The sequence below is a fragment of the Aethalodelphis obliquidens genome, unplaced genomic scaffold, assembly GCF_003676395.1.
Source record: "Aethalodelphis obliquidens isolate GAN/ISIS:26980383/991018 unplaced genomic scaffold, ASM367639v1 scaffold28, whole genome shotgun sequence".
Lineage (NCBI taxonomy): Eukaryota > Metazoa > Chordata > Mammalia > Artiodactyla > Delphinidae > Aethalodelphis > Aethalodelphis obliquidens.
In genome coordinates this window covers 8,187,938-8,214,512 of record NW_020837972.1, presented here as the reverse complement: position 1 = coordinate 8,214,512, position 26,575 = coordinate 8,187,938, and the positions used below count along the sequence as shown (strand labels likewise).

At 39.8% G+C, this 26,575-nt stretch overlaps 1 protein-coding gene and 1 pseudogene across 5 annotated transcripts in view; one reads left to right on the top strand and one right to left on the bottom strand.

The window, feature by feature from the left end:
• BICDL1 (BICD family like cargo adaptor 1) overlaps positions 1-26,575 on the top strand; it is a 96,547-nt gene that overhangs the window by 35,798 nt on the left and 34,174 nt on the right. Inside the window, exon 2 of one of the 5 annotated variants that reach the window (XM_027124590.1) lies at positions 13,865-14,012. The exons of the other annotated variants lie outside the window; for them this stretch is intronic. Coding sequence (XP_026980391.1) covers positions 13,865-14,012 — 148 coding nt within the window. The remainder of the gene's footprint in view (positions 1-13,864; positions 14,013-26,575) is intronic. 5 annotated transcript variants of the gene reach the window in all.
• LOC113629801 (aurora kinase A-interacting protein pseudogene) lies at positions 8,868-9,571 on the bottom strand (annotated as a pseudogene).

Here is a 26,575-nt window from a genome sequence, read left to right as displayed (position 1 = left end):
ACACACACACACACACACACACACACACACACACACACACACACACAGAGAGAGGAATACTACTCAGCCATAAAAAAGAGTGAAATTCTGCCATTTGTAGCAATGTGGATGGACCTAGAGAATATTATACTTAGTGAAATAAGTCAGACAAAGACAAATATTGTATGATATCATTATATGTGGATTCTAAAAAAATAAAACAAGTGAATGTAAATAGCAAAACAGAAACAGACTCCCAGATATAGAAGGCAAACTAAACTAGTGGTTACCACTGGGGAGAGGGAAGAGGGGAGGGGCAAGATACAGGGGTATGGAATTAAAAGATATAAACTACTGTGTATAAAATAGATAAGCAACAAGGATATATTGTATAGCCCAGTGAATTATAGCCATTATCTTGTAATAACTTTTTTTATTTATTTATTTTTGGCTGTGTTGGGTCTTCGTTTCTGTGTGAGGGCTTTCTCTAGTTGTGGTAAGTGGGGGCACTCTTCATCACGGTGTGTGGGCCTTTCACTGTCGCAGCCTCTCTTGTTGCGGGACACAGGCTGCAGACGTGCAGGCTCAGTAGTTGTGGCTCATGGGCCAGTTGCTCCGTGGCATGTGGGATCTTCCCAGACCAGGGCTCGAACCCGTGTCCCCTGCATTAGCAGGCAGATTCTCAACCACTGCGCCACCACGGAAGCCCTATCTTGTAATAACTTTTAATGGAGTATAATCTGTAAAAATCATTGAATCACCTGAAACTAATATAATATTGTAAATCAACTATACTTCAATAAAAAATATATAAAAGTATATTGGGAACTTCTCCTTCCAGACAAGCTGGAATAATAGGAACCAGATTACCTTCCTACCTAAGAAAAACCAAAAAGAAACTATATGAAACAATAGTTTTCAGGACACTGGGCATCAAACAATGAAGGATAGTGATCCCTGAGGGACGGCAAACAAAAGAGATGAGCCCTACAATTGTCCCATCCTGCCTTGAGTTTCCAGGCTCTGACATCAGGAGCAGGAACTGAGCAGAGCCCAGTAGATTCCCTGAGTTAACATGGAGCTGTGAGTCTAGGGAGACCAGTGCAGCAACAGTTCATAGGACAGAGTATCAGAAAGAAAAGATAGATGGAGAGAACCAGAGATCTGCGAAGTTCTTTCTTGAATGCTCAGCAGAGACTGATTAGCACAAGACATGAGCAAACTAGTCAAGACTGGGAATTTGAAGAAATTACAAGCAGTGTTGCCCAGGGCTCACACAGTGATGGCAACAGGCACTGTTACCACCAGCTAGACAGGAAAATTTCATAATTCATTAGACATTCGGTAGAGTACTCAGGAAGGTCTTGCCTTTGTAGTAGGGAATAATTAGTTCTAGACTGAGCACTGCTCTGGACCTGCCTAACAAATCTTAAAAGCAAGATTCAAAAGGATCAAACCATGTCCAAGTAACTTAACTGTTTCCCAGAACAAAGCTCAAAAAGAATTATAGGAATAACAAAGAGGCAAGAAGACATGATCCATAAAGAGGAAAATCAATCCATTGAAACTGACCCAAAGCTGACACAGATATTAGAATTAGCAGAGAAGAACATTAAGAGAGTGATTATAACTTGTACTCTGTATGTTCAGAAGTTGAGTAGAGACACAGAATATATAAAATAGATCCAAATAGAACTTCTAGGAATGAAAACTACAATGTCTGAGATGAAAAGTACACTGACAAGATTCATTGCAGATTAGACATTGCAGAGGAAAAGATTAGGGAATTTGAAGGCGTAGCAATAGAAATTCTCCACGATGAAACACAAAAAGGAAAAGAAAAGAGCATCAGTTAGCTGCAGGACAACTTCAAGTGGCCTAATACAAGTGTAATTGGATTCCCCAAAGAGAGGTAAGTACAGAAATAATATCTGAAGAAATTGCTGAAAATTACCCAAACTTGATGGAAAGTATAAACCCACAGATCTGAGAAGTTCAAGGAACACCAGACAAAGAAACATGAAGAAAACTACACTGTCAGTTAACAATTTACTGCCTTTCAGCGCCAGATGCACCCTCAGTACACACTCTGAGATAAACAAAGGAATTCTTTAAAGTTAGCGTGATGTTAAGCTTTCTTAATACAGGGCTCTGGTGCTAGAGGGACACTGTAGGAGAAAGAAGCTCTCCTGCTGTTTCTGGTGCCGGTTGGGGGTCAGAGGTGTCAGTGTGAGGACATCTGGTGTAGCCTTCCACAACATGGTCTTTTTGCAATGTTTGCACCCTTGTCCTTTCTTCAGCTCTTTGAACATATAAACTAGAACCTCCATGTGACCCTGTGCTCTGAAGGCTTCCTTCCCCCATCAACACTCAGACTCTCTCCTGCATGTCATTGGTTGCCAGTTACCTGCTCCCCACCTGTACTCCACAGTATAGCTTATTGTTTGCCTGGGAACTCCAGACCACCTCTGACCTGGTCAAACTAGCAGACTTCTCTGCTATCCAGTGGGGCTATACCATACCTCCTCCCAATGAGGTCTGAACCCTTCCACATCTGTCCTTTATGGATATTCTCATTCAGCTATAGTGTACCATATAGGGTTTCCTTATTTCTTTTAGTTACTCTTTTATCATGGTTAATAACCCTTTATATTAAATTCCCTCTTTTTTTTTTTTACATCTTTATTGGAGTATAATTGCTTTACAATGGTGTGTTAGTTTCTGCTTTATAACAAAGTGAATCAGCTATACTTATACATATATCCTCATAGGTCTTCCCTCTTGCGTCTCCCTCCCTCCCACTCTCCCTATCCCACCACTCTAGGTGGTGGCAAAGCACTGAACTGATCTCCCTGTGCTATGCGGCTGCTTCCCACTAGCTATCTATTTTACATTTGGTAGTGTTTATATGTTCATATATATACACTACCACTCTCTCACTTTGTCCCAACTTACCATTCCCCCTCCCCATGTCCTCAAGTCCGTTCTGTAGTAGGTCTGCATCTTTATTCCCGTCCTGCCCCTAGGTTCTTCATGACCTTTTTTTTTTTTTTAGATTCCATATATATGTGTTAGCATACGGTATTTGTTTTTCTCTTTCTGACTTACTTCACTCTGTATGACAGACTCTAGGTCCATCCACCTCACTACAAATAACTCAATTTCGTTTCTTTTTATGGCTGAGTAATATTCCATTGTATGTATGTGCCACATCTTCTTTATCTATTCATCTTAAATTTCCCCTCTTAATCTACTATGTGATTTCTTTCTCCTGGTTGGACCCAACTGCTACATGCACTAAGGCACACAATAATCAAATTGCTTAAAACTGGTGATAGAGGGAAAATCTTAAAAGCAACCAGAGAAAAAGACACAGTACGTAAAGAGGAACAAAGAAATGAATGACATCATATTTCTCATCAAAAATAATGTAAGAGGGAATATAATGGAGCACATCTTTAAAGAACTGAAAAGAAATCTTTCAATCTAGAATTCTACACACAGTGAAAATATATTTTGTAAGTTAAGGTGAAAGACATTTTCAGATATACAAAATAATTTATCAGCAGATTTACACTGTAAAAAAATGCTAAAAGAAGTTTTTCAGGCAAAAGGGAAAATGATACCAGGTGGAAATCTGGATCTACACGGAAGAACGGAGAGAGCTAGAAATGGTAATTATATGTAAATACAGTTTTTTTCTTATTATAGAAATGTCTTTAAATCATAATTGACTATTTAAACAAAAATGATAACAGTGTATTATGGGGTTTATAACATTTGTAAAAATAAAATGCATTACAACAATAGCCTAAAGGTCAGAAGGGGAGAAATGGAAGTATGCTATTATAAAATTATTATACTATATGTGAAGTGGAAGGATAACACTTAATGGTAGACTGTGGTAAGTTAAAATGAATATCATATACCCTAAAGCAATCACTAAAATAATAAAGAATTATAGCTAATAAGCCAACAAACAAGATAAAATGGAATCATAAAAATATTTCATTAATTTTTTAAAGGCAGAAAGAGAGGAAAAATAGAAGAACATATAGTACAAATAGAAAACAAATAGGAGGTGATAGACTCAAACCTAAACTTATCAATAGGTCACATTAAATGTAAATGGTTAAAACATCAGCAGTTAAAAAGCAGAATCTGTCTGATTGGATAAAAAAGTAAGGCACTAATAGGTTAAAAATAAAAGGATGGAAAAATTATACCATACTATTGCTAGTCAAAAGAAAGCTGAAGTGGCTACATTATTTAATATCAAATAATGTAATAAAATAAAGTACATTCCAGAGCAAAGAATATTACCAGCAATAGAGAAGCCCATTTCATAATGGTGAAGAGGTCACTCAAGAGAACATAACAGTCCTAAATGTTTATGCCTTTAATAACAGAGTTTCAAAATACATGAAGCAAAAAGTGATAGGACTGAAAGCAAAAATAGACAAATTCACAATTCAGTTTATCTCTCTCAATTACTGATAGAACAAGTAAACAGAAAATAAGGATATAGGAGACTTGAACCAACTATCAACCAGGTCTGATTAGACTTAGACTTGATAGAATACTCCACCTAACAATAGCAGGATGTACATTATTTTCAAGTACACATCTTACCAAGATAGACCATATTATGGGCCATAAAAGTCTAAATAAATTAAAAATAAGTGAGGTTTATCCTAGGAATTTAGGGTTGATTTAACCTTCAAATATTAATTAATATAATTCACCTATTAACATACTAAAAGAGAAAGACCATATGATTATCTCAGACACAAAGCATTTGACCAAATCCAACATCCATTCCTGATGAAAACTCTCAGCAGGCTAGGAATCGAAGAGAACTTTTTGATAAGGTTCATTTACAAAAAACCTACAGGTAACGTACTTAAATGGCAAAAGACTCCTGAGGTTAGGAACAAGGCAAGGATGTCTGCTCTCTCCACTTCACTTTTTTTTTTTTAATTGAGGTATAATTGACACATAACATTATATTAGTTTCAGTTGTACAACATAATAACTTGATACTTGTATATATTGTAAAATGATAGCCACAGTAAATCTGGTTAACATCTGTGACCATACATAGTTAGAAAATTTTTTCCTTATAAAAACTTTTATTAACTATAGTCAACATGCTGTATATTACATCCCCATGACTTATTTTATAACTGGAAATTTGTACCTTTTGACCTCCTTCACCTGTTTCACCCACCCTTGCCTCTGGCAACTACCAATCTGTTCTCTGTATCTATGAGCTTGGGTATATTTTTGGTTTTGGTTTTGCTTTTTTTAGATTCCACATATAAGTGAGATCATATGGTATTTGTCTTTCTTTGTCTGACTTATTTCACTTAGCAGATTCCCTCTACGTCTATACATGTTGTTGCAGATGGCAAGACTTCATTATTTTTATGGCTGAATAATATCCCATTGTATATATGTACACCATATTTTCTTTATCTGCTTATTCATCAGTGGACACTTAGGTCGTTTCCATATCTTAGCTGTTGTAAATATGCTGCAGTGAACATGGAAGTGCATACATCTTTTCAAGTGTCTTTTTTTTTAAATTTATTTATTTTTGGCCGCATTGGGTCTTTGTTGCTGCATGCGGGCTTTCTCTAGTTGGGGCGAGCGGGAGCTACTCTTCGTTGTAGTGCACAGGCTTCTCATTGCAGTGGCTTGTCTTGTTGTGGAGCATGGGCTCTAGGGTGCGCAGGCTTCAGTAGTTGTGGTGTGCAGGCTCTAGTTGTGGCTTGTGGGCTCTAGAGTGCAGGCTCAGTAGTTGTGGCGCACGGCCTTAGTTGCTCCGTGGCATGTGGGATCTTCCTGGACCAGGGATTGAACCCGTGTCCCCTGCATTGGCAGGAGAGTTCTTAACCACTACACCACCAGGGAAGTCCCATGAGTTCTTTTTTGCCTCTGCTGCTTCCCACAGCACCTGAGTGATCCACAGTCTGGACATAACAAATTCCAGTTTGTCTCTAGGTGTCCTATTTCCCAGAGGATCAAAAACTTTAGACTTGAACAGATTTCACAGATAGAATATGCTTCCAGATATGAACTTAGAATCTACTCTGTTTAAATTTTTCTAGTTTTGGTTTTCACAAATTCAGCAAACATTTATTGAGAACTGACTACCAGCTACAGGCAAGGCATCAAGTTATCCATCACTTTATCTTATTTTCTGATGCATTTCAAAGGAAGTTGGAGACATCAGTATACTTTACTCCTTAATACTTTAGGATGTATACCATTAACTAGAGTTCAGCGTTTGTTTACAGTTTCTTTTGTATTTGTGTCTGTAACTTTGTGTGCCAGGCACATGATAGGTGCTTATCAAACGTCTATTGAATATATGAATGACTGAGTCAGATCAAAACACAAAAAGAAAGAAGACTGGAGTGTGTGCATTCATGAAAGTGGTAGAACCCTATGCAGTTTGCAAAGGGCATTTTGTATCTGCTGCCTTGACAGTCTCAAAATAAAATTCCTTCCACCATACTCTCCCTTCAATCCATTACATGTATACGAAGGCCCACACATACCTGTGTTAGAATATTCCTTTCTCAGAGGCAAAACATTCCATTCTCAGAAGCCAGGAAGAGGGAATCTTTTAGGAAAATGAGGACAGAATAAATCGATGCTCCTCTTCCTGGTGTGGCTCTGGGGTCACGCTGGGCATAAGCCATGACAAAAACGAGGAACAGCTGATTAGGGTTTAAAGGGAGGTTTGTTTGTTTGCTTGCTTGCTTATTTGGGGGGGGCTTTTGGTCTCAGTATCTCATGGCCTAGCCAGGCTGTCCTCCGTATAGACCTGTCACTTTTAGGCGGACGGATGGGTTAAAGAATGGGCAGTTTCTGCTTATCCAAATTCTGCCCATTTTTCCAGGACCAGCTGGCAGTTCAGCTCCTTCGTGAAGCCTTCCCTCACCATTCTAGCAGTGATTGCTTCATTTTCTGAGCTCATTATCACTGACTTAGCACTTACTATTCATTGCCTTGGAGATTTTGTTTTAACTTATTTTTTTATTGAGGTATAATTGATTTACAATATTACATTAGTTTTAAGTGTACACATAGTGATTCAAAATTTTTTAGATTATATTCCATTGAAAGTTATTATAAAATATTGGCTGTATTTCCTGTGCTGTATAATATATCCTCATAGCTTATTTATTTATTTATTTTAAATAATTTTATTGATTATTTATTTTTGGCTGCATTGGGTCTTTGTTGCTGCGCTCGGGCTTTCTCTAGTTGTGAGTGGGGGCTAGTCTTCGTTGCAGCGCGCGGGCTTCTCATTGTGGTGGCTTCTCTTGTTGCGGAGCACGGGCTCTAGGCGTGTGGGCTTCAGTAGTTGCAGCTCGTGGGCTCAGTAGTTGTGGCTCACGGGCTCTAGAGCACAGGCTCAGTAGCTGTGGCGCACGGGCTTAGTTGCTCTACAGCATGTGGGATCATCCTGGACCAGGGCTCGAACCCGTGTCCCCTGCATTGGCAGGCGGATTCTTAGCCACTGTGCCACCAGGGAAGGCCCGCTTATTTATTTTTTACATAGTAGATTGTCCCTCTTTATCCCCTACCCCTAATCTGCCACTCCCCCTTCCCTCTTCCCACTGGTAACCGCTAGTTTGTTCTCTATATCTGTGAGTCTGTTTCTGTTTTGTTATATTCATTAGTTTGTTTTATTTTTTTAATTCCATGTATAAGTGATAACATACAGTATCTGTCTTTCTCTGACTTTATTTCACTAAGCATAATACCCTCCGGGTTCATCTATGTTGTTGAAAATGGCAAAAGTTCATTTTTCTTTAATGGCTGAATAGTATTCCCGTGTGTGTGTGTGTATCACATCTTCTTTTAAAAATTTTTAAAAATTTTATTGGAGGGTAGTTGATTTACAATGGTGTGTTAATTTCAGATGTATAGCAAAATGGTTCAGTTATACATATACATATACAGGAAAATAATCTGAAAAAGAATGAATATAGGTTATTACAGAATATTTAGTAGAGTTCCCTGTGCTATACATTACGTCCTTGTTGGTTATCTATTTTATATATAGTAGTGTGTGTATGTTAATCCCAAGCTCCTAATTTATCCCTCCCTCCCACGTTTCCCCTTTGGTAACCATGAGTTTGTTTTTGAAATCTGTGAGTCTGTTTCTGTTTTGTAAATAAGTTCATTTATATCATTTTTTAAAAATTAGATTCCACATATGAGTGATATCATATGATATTTGACTTTCTATGTCTGACTTACTTCACTTAGTATGATAATCTCTGGGTCCATCCATGTTGCTGCAAATGGCATTATTTTGTTCTTTTTTATGGCTGAGTAATATTCTATTGTATATATGTACCACATCTTTTTTATCCATTCTTCTGTTGATGGATATTTAGGTTGCATTCATGTCTTGGATATTGTAAATAGTCCTGTAGTAAACATTGGGGTGAATGTATCTTTTCAAATTATGGTTTTGTCCAGATATATGCCCAGGAGTGGGATTGCTGGATCATATGATAGTTCTATTTTTAGTTTTTTAAGGAACTTCCATACTGTTCTCCATAGTGGTTGTACCATTTTACATTCCCACCAGCAGTGTAGGAGGGTTCCCTTTTTTCCACACCCTCTCCAGCATTTATTGTTTGTAGAGTTTTTGATGATGGCCATTCTGACCAGTGTAAGGTGATACCTCTATGTAGTTTTGATTTGCATTTCTCGGATAATTAGTGATGTTGAGCATCTCTTCATGTGCCTTTTGGCCATCTGTGTGTCTTCTTTGGAGAAATGTCTATTTAGATCTTCTGCCCATTTTTTGATTGGGTTGTTTGTTTCGTTTTTTTGTTTGTTTGTTTGTTTGATGGCTAAGTTCTCCAAATATTTATTACAGTGGGTCATCAGCAGTAACAGGGCTGGGGGAGGGACACACGAGACTCATTTGCCCTTCAGGTAGAGCTTGGGGGTCTGCCAGCCTCCGGGGGCTTCCTTCAGGCCCGCCTTCCACCAGATGCGCCTCAGGTCTCTCTCGAACCTCATCTGCTTCCGTTTCAGGCGTCCCTCCCTGACTTTCTGCCGCAGGAACCAGGTCCTCTTGACCAGCTTGTGGTACTTGTGATGATTCATCTTCTGCCGGCGGATCTTGAGCACGTTTTTGGACTGTATCTGGGGTGCGTCCCAGACCTCCTTACCCCCCTGCTCGACCCCTTCCCCCACCTGGCTGGGCGGACACTCATAGACTTGGGCAGGAGACACAGCCCCTGGGGCCCCAGCATCCAGTCTGGGCAGGAGGTAACGAATGGTCAGCCAGCTCGCCAGGGGGCTGATAGACATCTTCCTGGGGACCAGCATCTCCTCAAGCTCCATGTGGACCCGCCTGTCAGGGAGGGAGGCAACCCCACTTGGGCCTATTGGTTGCATGCTGTAGCGAGGCCTGCAGGCATGCCTGCCCAACACCTCGCAGACAGGCCAAGGCCCACTACAACCTGCCCGGGGAACAGCCCCGAGCAGCTGGGAAGTCAGGCGCACCATGAACATGGTCTGTGCTTGGCGGCGGCCCCAGGCACTCAGCGGAGCGCGCAGGTGGTGTCGACGCTCGGGTCTTAGGCCCCGAGCCCCAGCCACCGGCGGTCGCCTCCGCTGTCCCTGGAGCCCGCACACCGCGGCCTCACGCCGACTCTTCCCAGACGCAACCAGGAGACTCAGCTGACCATTCCACCGCGCTCGAGTTGTTTGTTTTTTTGACATAGAGTTGCATGAGCTGTTTGTATGTTTTGGAGATTAATCCCTTGTCAGTCACTTTGCAAATAATACCCTCCAGGTTCATCTGTGTTGTTGCAAATGGTGAAATTACATTCTTTTTTATGACTAATATTCCTGTTTGTGTGTGTGTGTGTGTGTGTGTGTGTGTGTCACATCTTCTTTATACATTCATCTGTTGATGGGCAGAATGGTACTTGCTGACACCAGTGTCCACATGGTAGAGCAAGCTCCCAAAAATGGCTGCCACCAGTGTCTTTGTCCCTAGGGTGAGCTCCAGTTGCCTCCTGCTTCTCGGGGAGACTCTACAAAATCAGCAAGTGTGTCTGACCCAGGCTCCTTTCAAATTACTGCTTCTGCCCTGGGTCCTGGAGCAGGTGGGATTTTGTGTGCACCCTTTAAAAGTGGAGTCTCTATTTTCACTGCAGTAATTTTTCATTATCCTAATTTCAAGCTCATATTCACATTTTCCCAATTGACCTTCAAAGATGTACTTTACTCTTGGTTTGCAAACCAGAATCCAATCCAGGACTATGCATTATGTTTGTTGCATTATATCTGGTCCCTTAAGTATTATTTATTGTAGTACAATTCCTCTTTTTCATTGACATGTTGAAGAAGCTGGGCCAGTTGACCTGTAGAAAGTTCCAGCTTCTGTATTTGTCTGGCTGCTTCCTCATAGTGACATTTAGCTCATTATTCTATTCCCTGGCATTTCCTATTAACTGGAGGTTATATATTAAAGCTTACTGGATTCAAATCAAACATTTTTGGCTAGAAGATGTACATTTATGATGATAATGTGAGATCCTCCATTATTCAGTTGTGTTTTCTCGCTTTTGACGAGACATGTAATCTGTGGCGTTTTCAGGCATTGATTTTGAAGGATTCTGCTTTCAGCACCACCAAATACTGGAACATAATTTCTCATCCTTTGTGGTCATTGAACGTTTTGATAAAAATAGCATATCACCAACTAAATTTTCGCACGTAACTTTCCTATGATTCCTATGGTCATATGGTTTTGGTTCATATAATTTAGTATTCATATATTGGAAAATGAAACAGTATTAGTTTTAGACTAACATAAATTATATTTTATCTGTAAAAATGAGATTAAGAAGATTTCAAATGGATAAGATTACCTGACAAACCAAGAATTGTGTTTTAATGAGTACAGGTTTGGGAACATGCGAAGTACAATCAAGGCATGACTGGACTTATTTTTAACTAAAATCATGATACTAAAGTTAACTAAACACAGAGGGGTTTGAGAGCTGCAGCCTGGTGGTGGGTCTCCTTCCCTGGAGTGGGAGTGCTGGGCTTGAACAGAAGTTTCTGGGCCATTGGTCCCTGGAGAGACCATAGCATGTGATTTTATGACTCTGATTGGCATATAAGATCATCCAGGAGACTCCCAAACTGGAATTTGGCTTCATATGCCAATTTCTTTGAAGGGATGCAGGGATCAGCAAACTTTTTATTTGTTATCTCACCATTGCTGGTGGGCAGGAGTCAGCCTGGCTTAACTGAGCCCCTATTCTCTAGGTCTTACAAGCCCCTCCACAGGCACACCCCCTGTGGAACCACAGGCACACACCCAGAGGAACCACTCTCCAGACTTTTATGGTAATCAATCCTTTCCTTTGTGGCTGGCAGGGGCTACTCTTCGTTGCGGTGTGCGGGCTTCTCATTGCGGTGGCTTCTCTTGTTGCGGAGCATGGGCTCTAGGCACGCAGGCTTCAGTAGTTGCAGCATATAGGCTCAGTAGTTGTGGCGCAGGCTCTAGAGTGCAAGCTCAGTAGTTGTGGCACACGGGCTTAGTTACTCCGCAGCATGTGGGATCTTCCCAGACTAGGGCTTGAACCCATGTCCCCTGCATTGGTAGGTGGATTCTTAACTGCTGCAACACCAGTGAAGTCCCTTTTCTGATTATTCTTCAAGATAGATTCCTAGCAGTAAAATAAATGGGTCAGAAAGTGTAACCATGGAAGATAATTTCAGGACTTCTGTGGATTTACTCCATAATCAGAAGGATAACCTTTATTCTAGTTTAATTCTTCTACAGTGTAAACTAGCTACACTTTGTTTAGTGTGGCAGCAAACTATAGAATCAGTAAGCAATTTCCTTGTATTGGATCATCAGACTCGTTTTCTTCCTCAGATTCATCTGGAAATGTATTTCTTTTCCTTTTTTTTTTCTTTCTAATGTATCCCTCCCTCCCCCCTTCTCCACTTCCCCTTTGGTAACCATAAATTTGTTTTCTATGTCTATGAGTCTGTTTTCGGCTTTTTTTGTTTTTGTTTTTGTTTTTTGGCTGCATTGGGTCTTAGTTGCGGCAGGTGAGACCTTCGTTGAGGCATGCAGGATCTTTCATTGCAGCGCACAGGCTCTTTATGGTGTGCGGGCTTCTCTCTAGTTGTGGCATGCAGGTTTTCTCTTTCTAGTTGTGGTACACAGGCTCCAGAATGCGTGGACTCTGTAGTTTGCGGCACACGGGCTCTATAGTTGAGGCGTTCAGGCTTAGTTGCCCTGCGGCATGTGGGATCTTAGTTCCCCAACCCGGGATCAAACCCATGTCCCCTGCATTGGGAGGCGGATTCTTTACCACTGGACCACCAGGGAGGTCCCTGTTTTTGTTTTATAAATAATTTCATTTGAACTATTCTTTAGATTCAGCGTATAAGTGATGTCATATAATATTTGTCTTTCTCTGTCTGACTTTTTTCACTTAGTATGATAAACTCTAGGTCCATCTGGAAATGTACTTCTTTCATGCTTCCTAATACCCATTCATTTCGGTTTATGTAGTAATTATGGCTGATTGGCGGGAAAGCTTAGAGCTGTTGATTCTCATTGTATAGAAATAGCAATTATCCATGATCAAATGTATAAATAAAAACGTTGATTCAGTATGCTTTGAGGATTCACTTTCCAGAACTTAAGTTCTATCAATTGAATGTTTTAATATGCTTGTTTCTACGTTGTTGCTTTCACTTTAGCAGATGTAAAATGCGTGTGTTCATTTACCTGTTTCATGTCCTTCCTTGAAAGCAGGGCTGCGTCCTGGTCCGTGCCTAACATCTTTCCTTGCCTGTGGTGGATGTTCAATAACTGTGTGTTGGAATAGTATTGGATTACCATGTTATTTGGAATTGTTGCTTTTTGCTCTTCCTCTTAATATGTTAGGTCTGTTAATGAATGATCATTTTGATTTTTACAGCACCTTCTCCTCTACCTAGGAGCTCTGAGGTGGCAGGTTGTTTGGATTCTTTTTGGTTTGGAATAATTATTCTGACATTTAAATGAGCCTCTGTCTGAAAGTGCGGAAATTTTCATTTCTATCTTTTTAAGCTTCCTTGCTCCCGAGAAGTTTCAGGTTTATAAGACTGCAGTTAATTAGTCTCCACCATCGCATCCCAGATAAGACGGGAGGTGACAGAAAGGAAGCAGAAACAAGTTTAAATAGAATAGTGCTTAGCAGTGATTTAGCGCTTTATACTTGAAAGCCTTCGCAGACATTAACTAATCAATTTTCCAACACATTGGAGAAGTCGGAAATGGGTTTTCATTATGTACTTAATTGCTGAGAAAGTGAGATATGCTTTTAATCTCTTAACTCTTCCTGAGAAGTGGACATTCACTTGGAACAACTTACTTTTTTTTTTTTAAGTTTAGGTATGTTTATTTATTTTTTAATTTATTTATTTTGATTATTTTTGGCTGCGTTGGGTCTTCCTTGCTGTGCACAGGCTTTCTCTAGTTGTGGCAAGCTGGAGCTTCTCTTCATTGTGGTGCGCGGGCTTCTCATTGCAGTGGCTTCTCTTGTTGCGGACCACAGGCTCTAGAGTGCGCAGGCTTCAGTAGTTGTGGCACACTGGCTCAGTAGTTGTGGCTCACAGGCTCTAGAGTGCAGGCTCAGTAGTTGTGGCACACGGGCTTAGTTGCTCTGCGGCATGTGGGATCTTCCCGGACCAGGGCTCGAACCCGTGTCCCCTGCATTGGCAGGCGGATTCTTAACCATTGCGCCACCAGGGAAGCCCCTCTGTTTTTCTTAATCTGAATTTTTAAAAAGAGACTCATCCTTTGACCTTCCATTTTTCTCAGGAGACAACTGAGTCAACTTCAAGGCTTATGGGTTTCGTCTTCACGAAGTCAACACACTAGGCAGTTTGCAGAAGCAGTAAGCTCCTCTTGCTCCCTCACCATTTTGGAGAAACAAGAAGATAGAACAGATGCCAACTCAGAACACAAAGTAACGTCTAATTGCCCCTGAAAGGTGGTTTGACTGTGGGTAGAGTTAGTTTGTCCCATGTGTTTGAAGGTCTGAGGAAACCGAGGCCAGATTGCTTACATGAATTGCTTATGTTCACCCAGTTAGGAATGGAGTCCCGTGACAGGTGATCCCTGTCCCAATACTTTTTGGTTCTTAACCTTTTTTCCATCAAGACACATGCTTAATTTGCCCAGAGAGCTAGCTCTAACTATAATACAATACCTTTTCTCTTCTAGTCAAGAAAATATAGCGAGTGAACATTTTGAATTTGTGACTATTGAAATTTTCTGAAGAAATGAAATATTTACTTCATTACTCTGTTAGTAATAACAAATGACTTGCAACATATCTCACAACTGATCATGACCAAACAGTATGTTCATAGTTAGAGCTTTATATAATATCTTTTAATTAATATTTTTTTCAAAATAGTAAATGGACATCATTAGAAATCTTTCAGTATGTTTGATTTCTTAAAACAAAAACCAACAAACAAAAGTCCCAGGAGTCTTTGCCTCCCCACTTGCTTATACCAAGCATAGTTCTTATTTTTTTCACTGTTGGTTTTCTTTAAGTCATTTTTTGTCAACTGATTGCCTGTTGTGAGCCAAGCCCTTTCTGAATCCTGGAGAAGTGGCAAGAGGTGAGCCACCCTTTCCTTGAGGAGCCTATAGTCAAACGCTAGTGATTGTTTTGAGGAAATAACTTGTTATACTGGGAAAGTAACTTAACCTCTCCAAAGTTCAGTTTCCTCATCTAAATAGTGTGTTACTAATACCTGCCTAACAGGTATCATTATGAGGACTTCTGGAAATAATTCACGTGACAGCACTTAGCACTGGTACCTGGTGCAGGATAGGCACTCAGGGATTGTTCATTCAGTTTGCATCTGGGGAACCATGTAGGATGCTATCATTAGATAATTAAATTATGATATGAAGGCCATTTTAAAAATATGAATTGAGAGACAGAGCAAGAACTGAGAGCTAGGCTTTATTAGGCTCTGTGGAGGATGTAGGGTTTAAAGAGGATCAGAACTTAGATGATGAAGTATAGGTATTATCAGGGTGAGCAATGGATTGGCTCTGATTTGGAGGAAGAGTTTGGGCTCCCCTACTTAAGTCTCACCAGCTTTTATCCCCACATAGTATCTGTATTGCTTCCCCAGTGATGTCACAGAAAGTAATTCTGCACCCAGTGGTAAAACCCTATGGAGCCAAACCTTGTTAGCATTATTGCTATTTCCATGGCAACCATCAGATGATATATAATCTTAGTAAGGCAAGTTGTGAGAAGTATTTTCATCAACAAATGCCCAAATTTACTTGTAGGATGTCCCATAGGAGATCACCCAGCCACTTAGCTGCTGTCTCCAAAATCTAAACCCTGTTCTTTCACATTTCCATGTTTGAACATTTAGTGGGAAATTTTTTTTTTTTTTTTTTTTCGGTACGCGGGCCTCTCACTATTGTGGCCTCTCCCGCTGCAGAGCACAGGCTCAGTGGCCATGGCTCACGGGCCCAGCCGCTCCGCAGCATGTGGGATCTTCCCGGACCGGGGCATGAACCCGTGTCCCCTGCATCGGCAGGCGGACTCTCAACCACTGTGCCACCAGGGCAGCCCCTGTGGGAGACATTTTTAAGAAAAAAATCTTGCCATGGATTTTTTCCATAAGGGAATATCATTATGCTTGAATTCTGTTCGAATAGTTTTTGCAAAATGGACATAACCAATAAGGTAAATCTGAGGGGGGAAAAGGCTTTTATATCCCAGTTATAGATATTTTTGTAACTATTGATAGAGTTTTGTGACTACTGGTAAGTAATTAGGTACAAAGGTAAAACTGGCTTGACTCATCTTCTGTCAGTTTTACTCAAATGAAAGATTTAAAAATAAAATTCTTAATGTTTAAAAATAAAATTTTCCTACTGAAAACTGAACTCATCCTGTAATATGGGGTATTTTATAGAATTTGTTTTGTTCTCTGTGACATTTTAGGAGTATGTATAGACAACTGTAAGTTGAAAATGAATGAATATATACACGTTTTCCCTGTATTCAACAAATTTGTCTACTATGTGCCTGGCACAGTTCTGAGTATTGGGGTTATGGTGACAAACGAAATAAAGGCCCTGCCCCTGCCCTTTTGGAACTGACGTCAGGGGCAGAGAGAGAAGCAATAACTCAATTAACAAGCTAAGTATCTTGTGTGTTAAGTGCTCTAGATTAAAATTAAACAGGGGGGTACTAGAGATTGACACATGTAGGGGTCAGGTGAACAAAGAAGGCCTCTCTGATGAGATGACATTTGGGAAGAGACACGAGTGAGTGAGGGAACAGGCCTTGTGAATATCTAAGGGAAGAGCGTTCCAGGCAGCGGGATAGCAAATGCACGGATGGTGATGAAGAGCATGCTCGACAGGGCTGAGGACAGCAGGGAGGCCAGGATGAGTGGAACAGAGAGAACACAGTGGATAAAAGAGCAGATCAGAGATGAGGGTGGGTGAGGGCAGGAATCTTTTAGAGTCTTATAAGCCATGATAAGGACTTTGTTATATTTTATTCTGAGTAAGATGGAAAATCTCTAGATTGTTTTGAGCAGTGACATGATATGACTTGGGTTTTTAAAGAATTGCTCTGCTGTTTGGAGAGTAGACTCTAGGAGGACACGCAAGGCTGGAAGCAGGGGGAGACCACTTAGGTGATGACTTACTGCAGTCAGTAGTCTAGGTGAACGATGATACTGGCCAGACCTAGGGTGGAAAAGTGGGGACAGAGAGTAGCGGTAGGATGATGGATATTTCTTTTGCTTCATAAATACTCATAATGCTTCTGCCAAGCACTGTTCTAACAGCTTGATAAACATCAACTCATTCATGCTCATAACAACCCTCTGAGGTAAATTTCAAAGGTACAGCCCACAGGATTTGTAGATGGATTGGATGTGGTGGGTAGAAGGGGAAAAAAAAGGAATCTGTGATAATTCCTTTGTGTGGGCCTAAAACTTCTAAGAATGGAGTTGCCATCTCCTGAGAAAGGGAAGATGCAGGTAAAGCGTGTTGGGGTGGAGGGCCCTAGAACGAGGAGTTCGGTTTTCATATACATTGAGTTTGAGATGCACATCAGCTATCCAACTGGATGTGTTGAGTAGGCAGTTAGATAGAGGAGCCTGAAGTTAGGGAGGAGGTCAGGGCTGGATATAAATTACAAAAGCTATATGAAAGCATTCAGGAAGAAGTGCCCACTGGAGGTCTGGTTGTTGCTGGTAAACCTAACCAGAGGTAGGTGTGAGGAGCCTTTTCCTGTGGGTGTGGTTGTAGAGTGGCATTTTCATTGGCTTTCAGATCAGACCTGCATTTGAATACTAGCTCTATCATTTACTGATTAAGTGACCTCAACTATGTGACTTAATCTCATTTAGCTTCACTTTCTTCATCCTTAAAACAGGTTAACAGGACATATCCTATAGCATTGTTAAGATAAAATGAAATAATGTGTTACCTAGAGCAGTGCTTGGAAATGGAAAGTGCTTAATAAATATTCATTATCTTTCTTTTCCTCAGATTTAGTTTGTTGCATTCAACCCAAACTAAAAGAACATGGGCTTCTCTTCAGGATAAAATACATGTGAATTTAAATATTTATTTATTTAGCTGCATCGGGTCTTAGTTGCGGCATGCGGGATCTTTCGTTGCAGCACGCAGGCTTCTCTCTAGTTGTGGCATGTGGGTTCCAGAGCGTGTGGGCTCAGTAGTTGTGGCATGAGGGCTCTCTGGTTGTGGTGCATGGGCTCTAGAGTGTGGGCTTAGTTGCCCCGCGGTGGCATGTGGGATCTTAGTTCCCTGACCAGGGATTGAACCCACGTCCCCTGCATTGAAAGGCGGATTCTTAACCACTGGGCCACCAGGGAAGTCCCAAATAAATCTGAATTTAAAGCCTACTTCCATATATATACTTCCGGGGGTGCCTACTTAATGACAAGCTCCAAAAAGGATTTCATTCAAATCTATTTCCTATCAATCAGTAATGACCTTATAAAAGAAAGACTTCTGTGAGGTTTATAGAAGGCACAGGGGAAGAAGTTGTGGGTTCTGAGTATTAAAAGATTCCACATGCAAAAGCAGAATGAAGGTATATGTAGAAGCACCAATCAGCAAATCAGCAGATCAGTCATAGGTAATTTACATCAAAGCAGTAAGTAAATCCGCCTGAGTCCTGGTGATGACCTATAGGAGGAAATAGTGCCCTTTCCTGGGGATGGGCTATTTAAATCAAAGGGAATTATCTCATTAATTACCTGATGATCCTGCTGGAAATTTGCTAAAGGGACACTCCTGTGGTTTAGCTTAATCCCACTTCTGTTTTCTCCAGTTTTAGCTTGACTATCTCAAAAAGTACTCACTTAAGGTGTTCAGATTTTATCTCATACAGTAAACATTTGAGCACCTACTATGTGCTGTATACGTTTTTAAGCAAACAAAGATTAATATGAGTTCCAATTTCCTGTTCTTAAGTCATTCACAGTGTAAGAGAGAAAACACACATGTAAACAAATAAACAGAACAGACTGTGTAGTAAACAAATAAACAGAATAGAGTATGTAATACTCAAAATAGAGTATTATTACAGGACTGCAAATAATGTAGTCATTTTACCCTAGGAGATTATAAAAGCGATACAGGTGTCACCTCTGAACTGGGCCATTAAGGTTAAGAATTTATCAGGTGAAAATTTTCAGGGAAAGGTATTCCAAGAAGGGAGCACACCATAAGCAAAATCACAGAGGCTTGTACAGGGAAAAAAGAAAAAAGCATAATTTGATTAATAGTTTTGTTTTTATGGTGGTGGGAAGAAGAAAGTGACCACCAGTTTGGAAAGCAAATTTTCCTAAACCCTTTCCCACCTCCAAACAGGAATATTTGAACATTCCAACCTTTAAGGTCTAGATGAGTTCCCCGGGTGAGCCATATGACCAAAAGAAATAAAAAACATTAATAATACTAGAATTTTCTTTCTTTATTAGGATTAGCTGTGACAGTTATTTTCTAAGGGAATCCTGAGTGTGTCCCTAGGACACCATTTGTTTTCTTGTGAAGGACTCCTAAGTGTCTACTTACCCCAGCCCATTCCCATCACTGACCTAAATTAAAATTTAAGTAGAATGTCATTCAAAGTATCTATCTTCCCCCTCAGGCTTCCTGTTTATTATGAAAAGGTTCTCAGTTTCTTTTCCAAGTATCTCCCTGTAATCTTTTGAAAGCATAAACATTTCGAATTCTGGGAAGTTTGCAGTGCTCATGGTATTTTCAACCCTGAGGGAACAGGGAGGCCTGTTCCAAGATAGACATGTTGTTGCAGACAATGCAGTTCCTCAGTTTAGCTGGATAGTAATTCTTTTAGCTTGGCTACATTTCCATATCCACTCCCCTTTTTTACCCCTGAGACCTTTCAAGGTTTCTCTATGGTCACCACACCACATCCATGGATAGAAGAGAGTGCCTAGATTCTCTGCAACACGGCCTCAGTGAGGACTGTCATTCTCTCCAATCAATCTCTATGCCAAATTTTCTTAGGCTCTTTAAGATCTGTCCTCTTTTGTATTTAATATTTTAGACTTTCTGGGCCAATGACTTGAACATCAGGTCTTCAATTCAGTTGATCTTGAGGTTATTAGAGCTATAATAGTGATGCAGACAATAGTAGCAACAGAACAGCTCGCACATGCAGTACTTACTGTGCACCAGGCACTCTTCTCAGCACTTTACATAGATTAATTTGTCTCATCCTCACAATGACCTTTTGAGGCAGCTACCACTTTATCCTCATTTTACAAGTGAGGAAACTAAGGCACAAAGAGTGCTGCAGTTTTGCCTGAGGTTACACAATGCAGTAACTGGTAGAGAAGAAAGACCGTGTTCTTTTCAGAGCCTGAATTTGGAAGACAGTTTTCCCACAAGAGTTGAGTTTTATTCATCTCTGTATCCTCAATTAAAAGCATAGAAAGCAAGTGTTTTATCCATGTTGGAGTTAGTGCAAAGTGCCAGGCCATCGAGTGAACACAGTATTGTGTCATTTTGGTTTAAAAAAGAAAAAAATACTATATGAATCAAAAGTTTTGATTATGAATACAGTATATTGGCAATATCTAGGGCCTGTTTTATTATATGAGTCCTCATAGAACATTTAAAAATAAAAATTTAAAAATCTGTTCTGACTTCTTCTGAAATATATATTTTTTAACTAGCAGTAGGGATCTGACATTGAATAATGGCCCTCGTCCAGAAACAAAAGTGGATTAACATTTCTCCTTTTTTTCTTTTTCAATTAAGGTCTTTGATGCTGAGGGATTACGTTTGTGATAATAATGAAAAGGATGATAATAAAACCGTTATTGTGCTCTAATTTTAAAGTTCTTTCAAATAAAACAAAATTAGACATGGCCCCTATCTGGTGGGCGTACACTTTCTAAATGTCATAGAGCAGCTTTCCACATATCTCATACAAGCAGGCATTCCCTCCCATGAGTAATAAACATTGTTAGTGGCATCGGGCTTTCCTTACTCTAGGGGATGAGTTTTTGGCATCCCCGAAAATCATCCAATATGTGACTCTGTTTTTGTCTAAAAGAAAAATAATGGTATTGAAATGGAAAGAAACTGAAAATAGTAGTCAAGCGCCAACTAGCTGTGTGATCTTAGGCAGGACCTTACTTTCGCTCACTCAAATCATATCAAAGGCCTCACTTTGTTGACCCATGCCTCAGTTTCATCAGCCACCAAATTAGTGGTTAGAGCCAGATAGTCTCGGAGGTTTCAACTTTCAAATTGCATGTTTTCCTTTGAGCAAATGTCAGTATTCTATTTGGAGTTTTCACTTTATCATAAATAATAGTAATAGCTATAACATATTACATATTTAGTCAGGGCTAAACATTTTATCTACATTATTGTTACCAGAGAGGGACCCCTTCAAGGGCCCAAGAGGGGCTCTTTTCTAACACTCAGAAATGAATTGTCCGAGGAGCCATACGTGCTGATGAAGCAAAAGACTTTATTGAAAAGCGGCGCTCAAGCGGAGAGCAGCAGCAGGGTGAGGAACCCAGAACTGCTCTGCATCGTCGTGGCTCGAAGTCTCGGGTTTTGTGGAGATGGGGGTTAATTTCCGGGTTGTCTGTGCCCGGTCGTTTTGCTCATGCCCATGTTTGGTCTGACTCAGGGCTTTTCCTGGTGGCATGCACATCTCTCAGTCAATATGGATTCCAGCGTGAGTGTTTCTGGGAGGTTGGCAGGATATATTTTGGGCTGGCATCTCCTCCCTCTTTTCGGTCCCTCCTCATTCTTCTGGTTGGCGGCAGTTTGTCAGTTCCTTGTTCCCTATTGGGACCTTCTCTTGTGAGACAACTTATGCAAGCAGTTATTTTCATGCCTGGCCAGGGCAGATGGTTCCGGTCCATGGTTCCCTAACATTATTTCATTTTAATGCTGGCATAACTGTTAAGGTAGATCTTTTAATCACCATTTTTCAGATGAGGAAACTGAGGTATAGTGATTGTATAGTTTTCTCAAGATCACACAGCTGTATTCTTTGTTGTTCCTTCTCTTAAGACATCTACGATATTTTGTCTTGAGCTATTTGTGCATTTCTCTTACTACCTGTCAGTATGTACAAATATTTATTCTGTACCTTATATTGGCTTCTTCACAAGTGTTCATCTCATTCTCCTTCAGCTACTTGAGGATGGAGATTGTGTCTTGTATTTTTTTATATACCTCATAGGGACATGAAACTGTAAGTTTTAGAATTTTAAAAGTTTAAAAGTAATAATAATAACTTCTCTTCCCCCTCAATCTTTCTAAGCTTATGCTGTCTGAGGTTTGTTGTGATTGTTGTATCACTCTCCCAAGCCTCATTATTACTAAAATTTCTGATCTTTATTTGATGTTAATTTTTTTTTTTTTTTTTTCCGGTACGCGGGCCTCTCACTGTTGTGGCCTCTCCCGTTGCAGAGCATAGGCTCCAGACGCTCAGGTCCAGCGGCCATGGCTCACGGGCCCAGCCGCCCCGTGGCACGCGGGATCCTCCCGGACCGGGGCACGAACCCGCGTCCCCTGCATCGGCAGGCGGACTCCCAGCCATTGCGCCACCAGGGAAGCCCTACCTATTTTTAAATAAAATAACTTTATTTTCCCTAATTATTAAGATAATACACACTACTGTAGAATATTCAAAATTTATGACAAATTTTTTTCTGAAATGAACATCACTAGGAATCTCATCCTCTAGAGATAATCTCTGATAGCATTTTGATGAACAGCCTTCCAGGCCTTCTATGCATGTGTGCACTTAAACATATACACATAATCTTAGGTAAATAGGATCAAATATGCTGGGGGTTTTTTCACTTTATATTACATTGTTGAAATCTTTCCATATTAATGCAAGTAATCAGTGCGTGGGTGATTCAGTGGTAGAGTTCTCACCTGTCATATTAGTGCAGGTAGATGTATATAGCATTCCATTGCACTGATACATCCAATCTGCTAACAGTGAACACTTGGGTTGCCTCCAGTCTTTTACTATTGCAAACAATTATGCAGTGAACATCCTTCTACATAAATCTTGGGTACAAAGTGAGTTTCATCTGTCCGCATCACATATCTGAACTAAGATAGTATTAATTAGTAAAGTAGTACAGCAGATGTCCATAGCCACACCATTATCATGTAACAGCATAAACTTACAAGAACCCAGTAACCCAACATGTATTAGACGGGCAAATGTCTACCTGTAACAGGCATGGAACTTTGGGTTGTTCAGAAAAACATAATCCCATTAAGCTAAAATAAAATGAAAAGCTTGATCAATATGAAACTTATCTTCATTTTGTTAAAATCTTAAATTTTTCACTTGAAAGAATTGTTAGGTGTTTGTTTCTGTGTTTACTTTGGCTTGGTAGTAAAGTAGTACTTTGCAAAGTCTAGAGAGGATACTCTGTATTCTAAAGTGAAAAATAGAACTTGATAGGAAAACTGACTTTCTGATAAAACATAAACCATTCATTCTCCAAATATGTTTTAAGCACCAGTAATGTACTAAATAATGTGGATACTAGGGCTCAAAGTCTAGCAGGAGAGAGATTAAAATAGTTAATCTAGTTGAAACCCAAGATGAGAGACCAGGAAAAGAAAATGTTTTTCTTTGAATATTTGCAAACATCAGTACTCTACTTACTATGTCTCAGGTTTGGTTTTGTTTTCTCATTCTCTAACCTTTCTCTATCAACTGCATTGCTATTAAAATTTTAAGTCCCTGTTTTTTGTGATTTGGTTTTCCATTCTTTTCAGTCATTCTCCCTAAATTGGTATCTCATTTGTTTACCTTTCAGTTACTCGTTATGTGACCCTTATGCATCCCTTCTGGGCCTCAGTTTCCTTATCTGTGCAATGAGGGAGTTCAAATAACTGGTTTGTTTTTTCTAGTAAGTTCCAGCTCTGACATTTTTAGAACCTAAAGTAGAGACCAGATCTGTCTTCCTCACTATTGTATCCCTAGTTCATAGCATAAATCTGGCCACACAGTAAAAGCTTAAACTTTTGTTAACATTTTGACTTAAATTTGGGGGTCTGTGTGTCTACTCTAGTTCTTTGGAGATTTTTACTTTTGTTTTTTTCATCCTATAGTAGCTATACTACTATACATTTAGACTTGATTCTTTTAATTGCTCAAGGGCAGTTTCTGTCAGCCATGAAAGATACTTAGTTCAGTTCAGACATTTTTTGCATACTTATCATATGCCAGGCATTGTGCTATCCACTGGGAATACAAAAATGAATTAGACTCAGTTACCCCTCACCTTAAAAAGCATAAAATGTGGTGAGGGAGAAGGAATGCAAATGGATAACTGTAATAAAATGTAATATGTGCTCTGCTAGAGGTGTGTGTCCATGGTGCTATGTGAACTCAAAGGATTGTTTTTTATTGCTAGACATCTTGTGTCATTTTCAGTCTGGTCAGTTGTATTTTATATTTTCCTGTTCCACAGAGATATTTTTAATCATGTCTTTTATTTATCTAAACATAATCACAGTTGTCTTACAATCTGTATCTGATAATTCTAGTATCTGAAGTCATTATGAATGTTTCTGTTGTTGTTTGTGGTAATTCTTGCTCATGAGTATTTGTTTCTATGGGTATTTTTGGTTTTGTTTTACTATAATCTGCTTTTTTTTTTTTTGCGGTACGCGGGCCTCTCACTGTTGTGGTCTCTCCCGTTGCGGAGCACAGACTCCAGACGCGCAGGCTCAGCGGCCATGGCTCACGGGCTTAGCCATTCCGCAGCACGTGGGATCTTCCCGGACCGGGGCACGAACCCGTGTCCCCTGCATCGGCAGGCGGACTCTCAACCACTGCACCACCAGGGAAGCCCAATCTGCTTATTTTTATTAGAAAATTATTTATGGAAATTATTTGATCTTTGGATGAAGTTACCATCCTTCAGAGATGACTTGTTTTCTCCTGCCAAGTGTCTAGTGGCACTACCAATGCGGTATTTTTTTTTTTTAATAATGTTAGCCTTATAAGGAAGTTACGGAAAAAAATATTCTCATATACCCTTCTTCTATTTTCCCCTAATACTAACATCTTACGTAACCATAGTACAGTTATCAAAACCAGTAAATTAACATTGAGGCAATATTAACTAATCTACATACCTACTGGAATTGTGCCGATTTTCCCACCAGCATCCTTTTTTTGGCCCAGGTTTCAGCTCAACTTCCCATATTGTATTTAGCTGTCATGTTTATTTTGTCTCCTGCAATCTCTGACAGTTCTTCAGTGTTGGTTTGTTTTTCCTGAAGTTGGTACTTTTGAAGAGTAATGATGAATTGTTTTATAGAAGGTCCCTCAATTTGGGTTTGTCTAGTGTTTTGTCATGATTAAATTAGGTTATGCAATTTTGCAGCAATAGCACAGAAATGCAGTTGTGCCCTTTTCAGTGTTTCATATTGAGGACATGAGGTGTTGATATATATATTTTTTTACTGGTGATATTAACTTCTACCACTCGGCTAAGGTAGTATCTGCCAGGCTTCTCCACTGTGAAGTTACTCTTTTCCTCTTTGTAATTAATAAGTCTTACAGGGAGATATCTTTGAGACCATATAAATATCCTGTTTCTTGTCAGACTTTTGCCCACCAGTTATTAGCATTCATCCTCTAGCTCTTTTTTTGTGTATTTACTCATTTATTTATTTGGCTGAGCCGGGTCTCAGTTGCAGCATGCGAACTCTTAGTTGCGGCATGTGGGATCTAGTTTCCTGACTAGGGATTGAACCTGGGCCCCCAGCATTGGGAGCATGGAGTCTTAGCCACTGAACCACCAGGGAAGTCCCCATCCTCTAGCTCTTGCCTGGAACAGTTATTATTGTGATGCTTGCCTAATGGTGATTTTCTGTCTCCAGTGGTCCTTCTACATTTATTAATTGGAATTCTTCTGTAAGGAAGAGCTGCCTCTCTTCCCTTATTAATTAATTTATCCAATTATTTACTTATCATTGTGGACTCATGAATATTTATCTTATTCTACACATTATAATCCATTGCTGTCATTATTTGTTTTATTGATCATATGGTCCCAGCCTTAGGCATTGGGAGCTCCTTCGAGTTGACTCCTATGTCCATTCAGTGTACCTCCATCATTTTTTGAGCACTTCCTTTCTTTCTGGCATCACAAGATGTTCCAGGCTCATGTTGTATTTTTCCTTCCCCAACGCTGGAACAAGCCATTTCTCCAAGGAGCTTTAGTTCATTTATTAGAGATTGGTATATAGAAACCAATGTGAGCAGTAGAATGTCATTACTTTTAGGCCCTCTCAGAAGACAGAATTAGGAAATAAGTGTGTAAATGCTAACACATTCATAAACAGATATCTATAATCCTTTCTCAATCTCTCCATTTATATATGTATTAAAAACCGTAAGTTCATTCTGATGTCTCCAGTTCTAATCCAGTACCACAGAGTTCATGTTAGCCTTCCCTCTTTCCTTATTTGTTACTTTTTTTTTCCACAAGAGAATCCAGTTCTCATTATCCATGGTACATTTACTTATTTGTTCAATTCTATTAAACACATACAGTAATGTTAGAATTGCTAAACCATACATCTGTGAGAAACAAGTTTATTAACTACAGTTCAGTAGCTCTGTAGAGTTCTTTTTTCCCTGAACCTTACAGTATACAGTCAAAAGACTGTTTTCCAAAGCTATTTAAGTAAGTTATTTTCTTCTTGGCCCCCTACAGTTGTGGTTATGCTATTTATTTGTGGTGTAGTTAGGTTTATTTGTTACTGTTTGTGTTCCATTGGTTGGTTGTAATAATTTGCATATGTGAAATATTAATGTGACTCCGTTACTATCTTGTCAGCTCTTTGATGCTTTTAAGAAATCTATTCCACTTTATCCAGTATTTTTAGCTGTTTTCAGTAGGAAGGTCAGTCCAAACAACCTATCCCACTGTATTACCAGAAATGAAACCTCCTCTT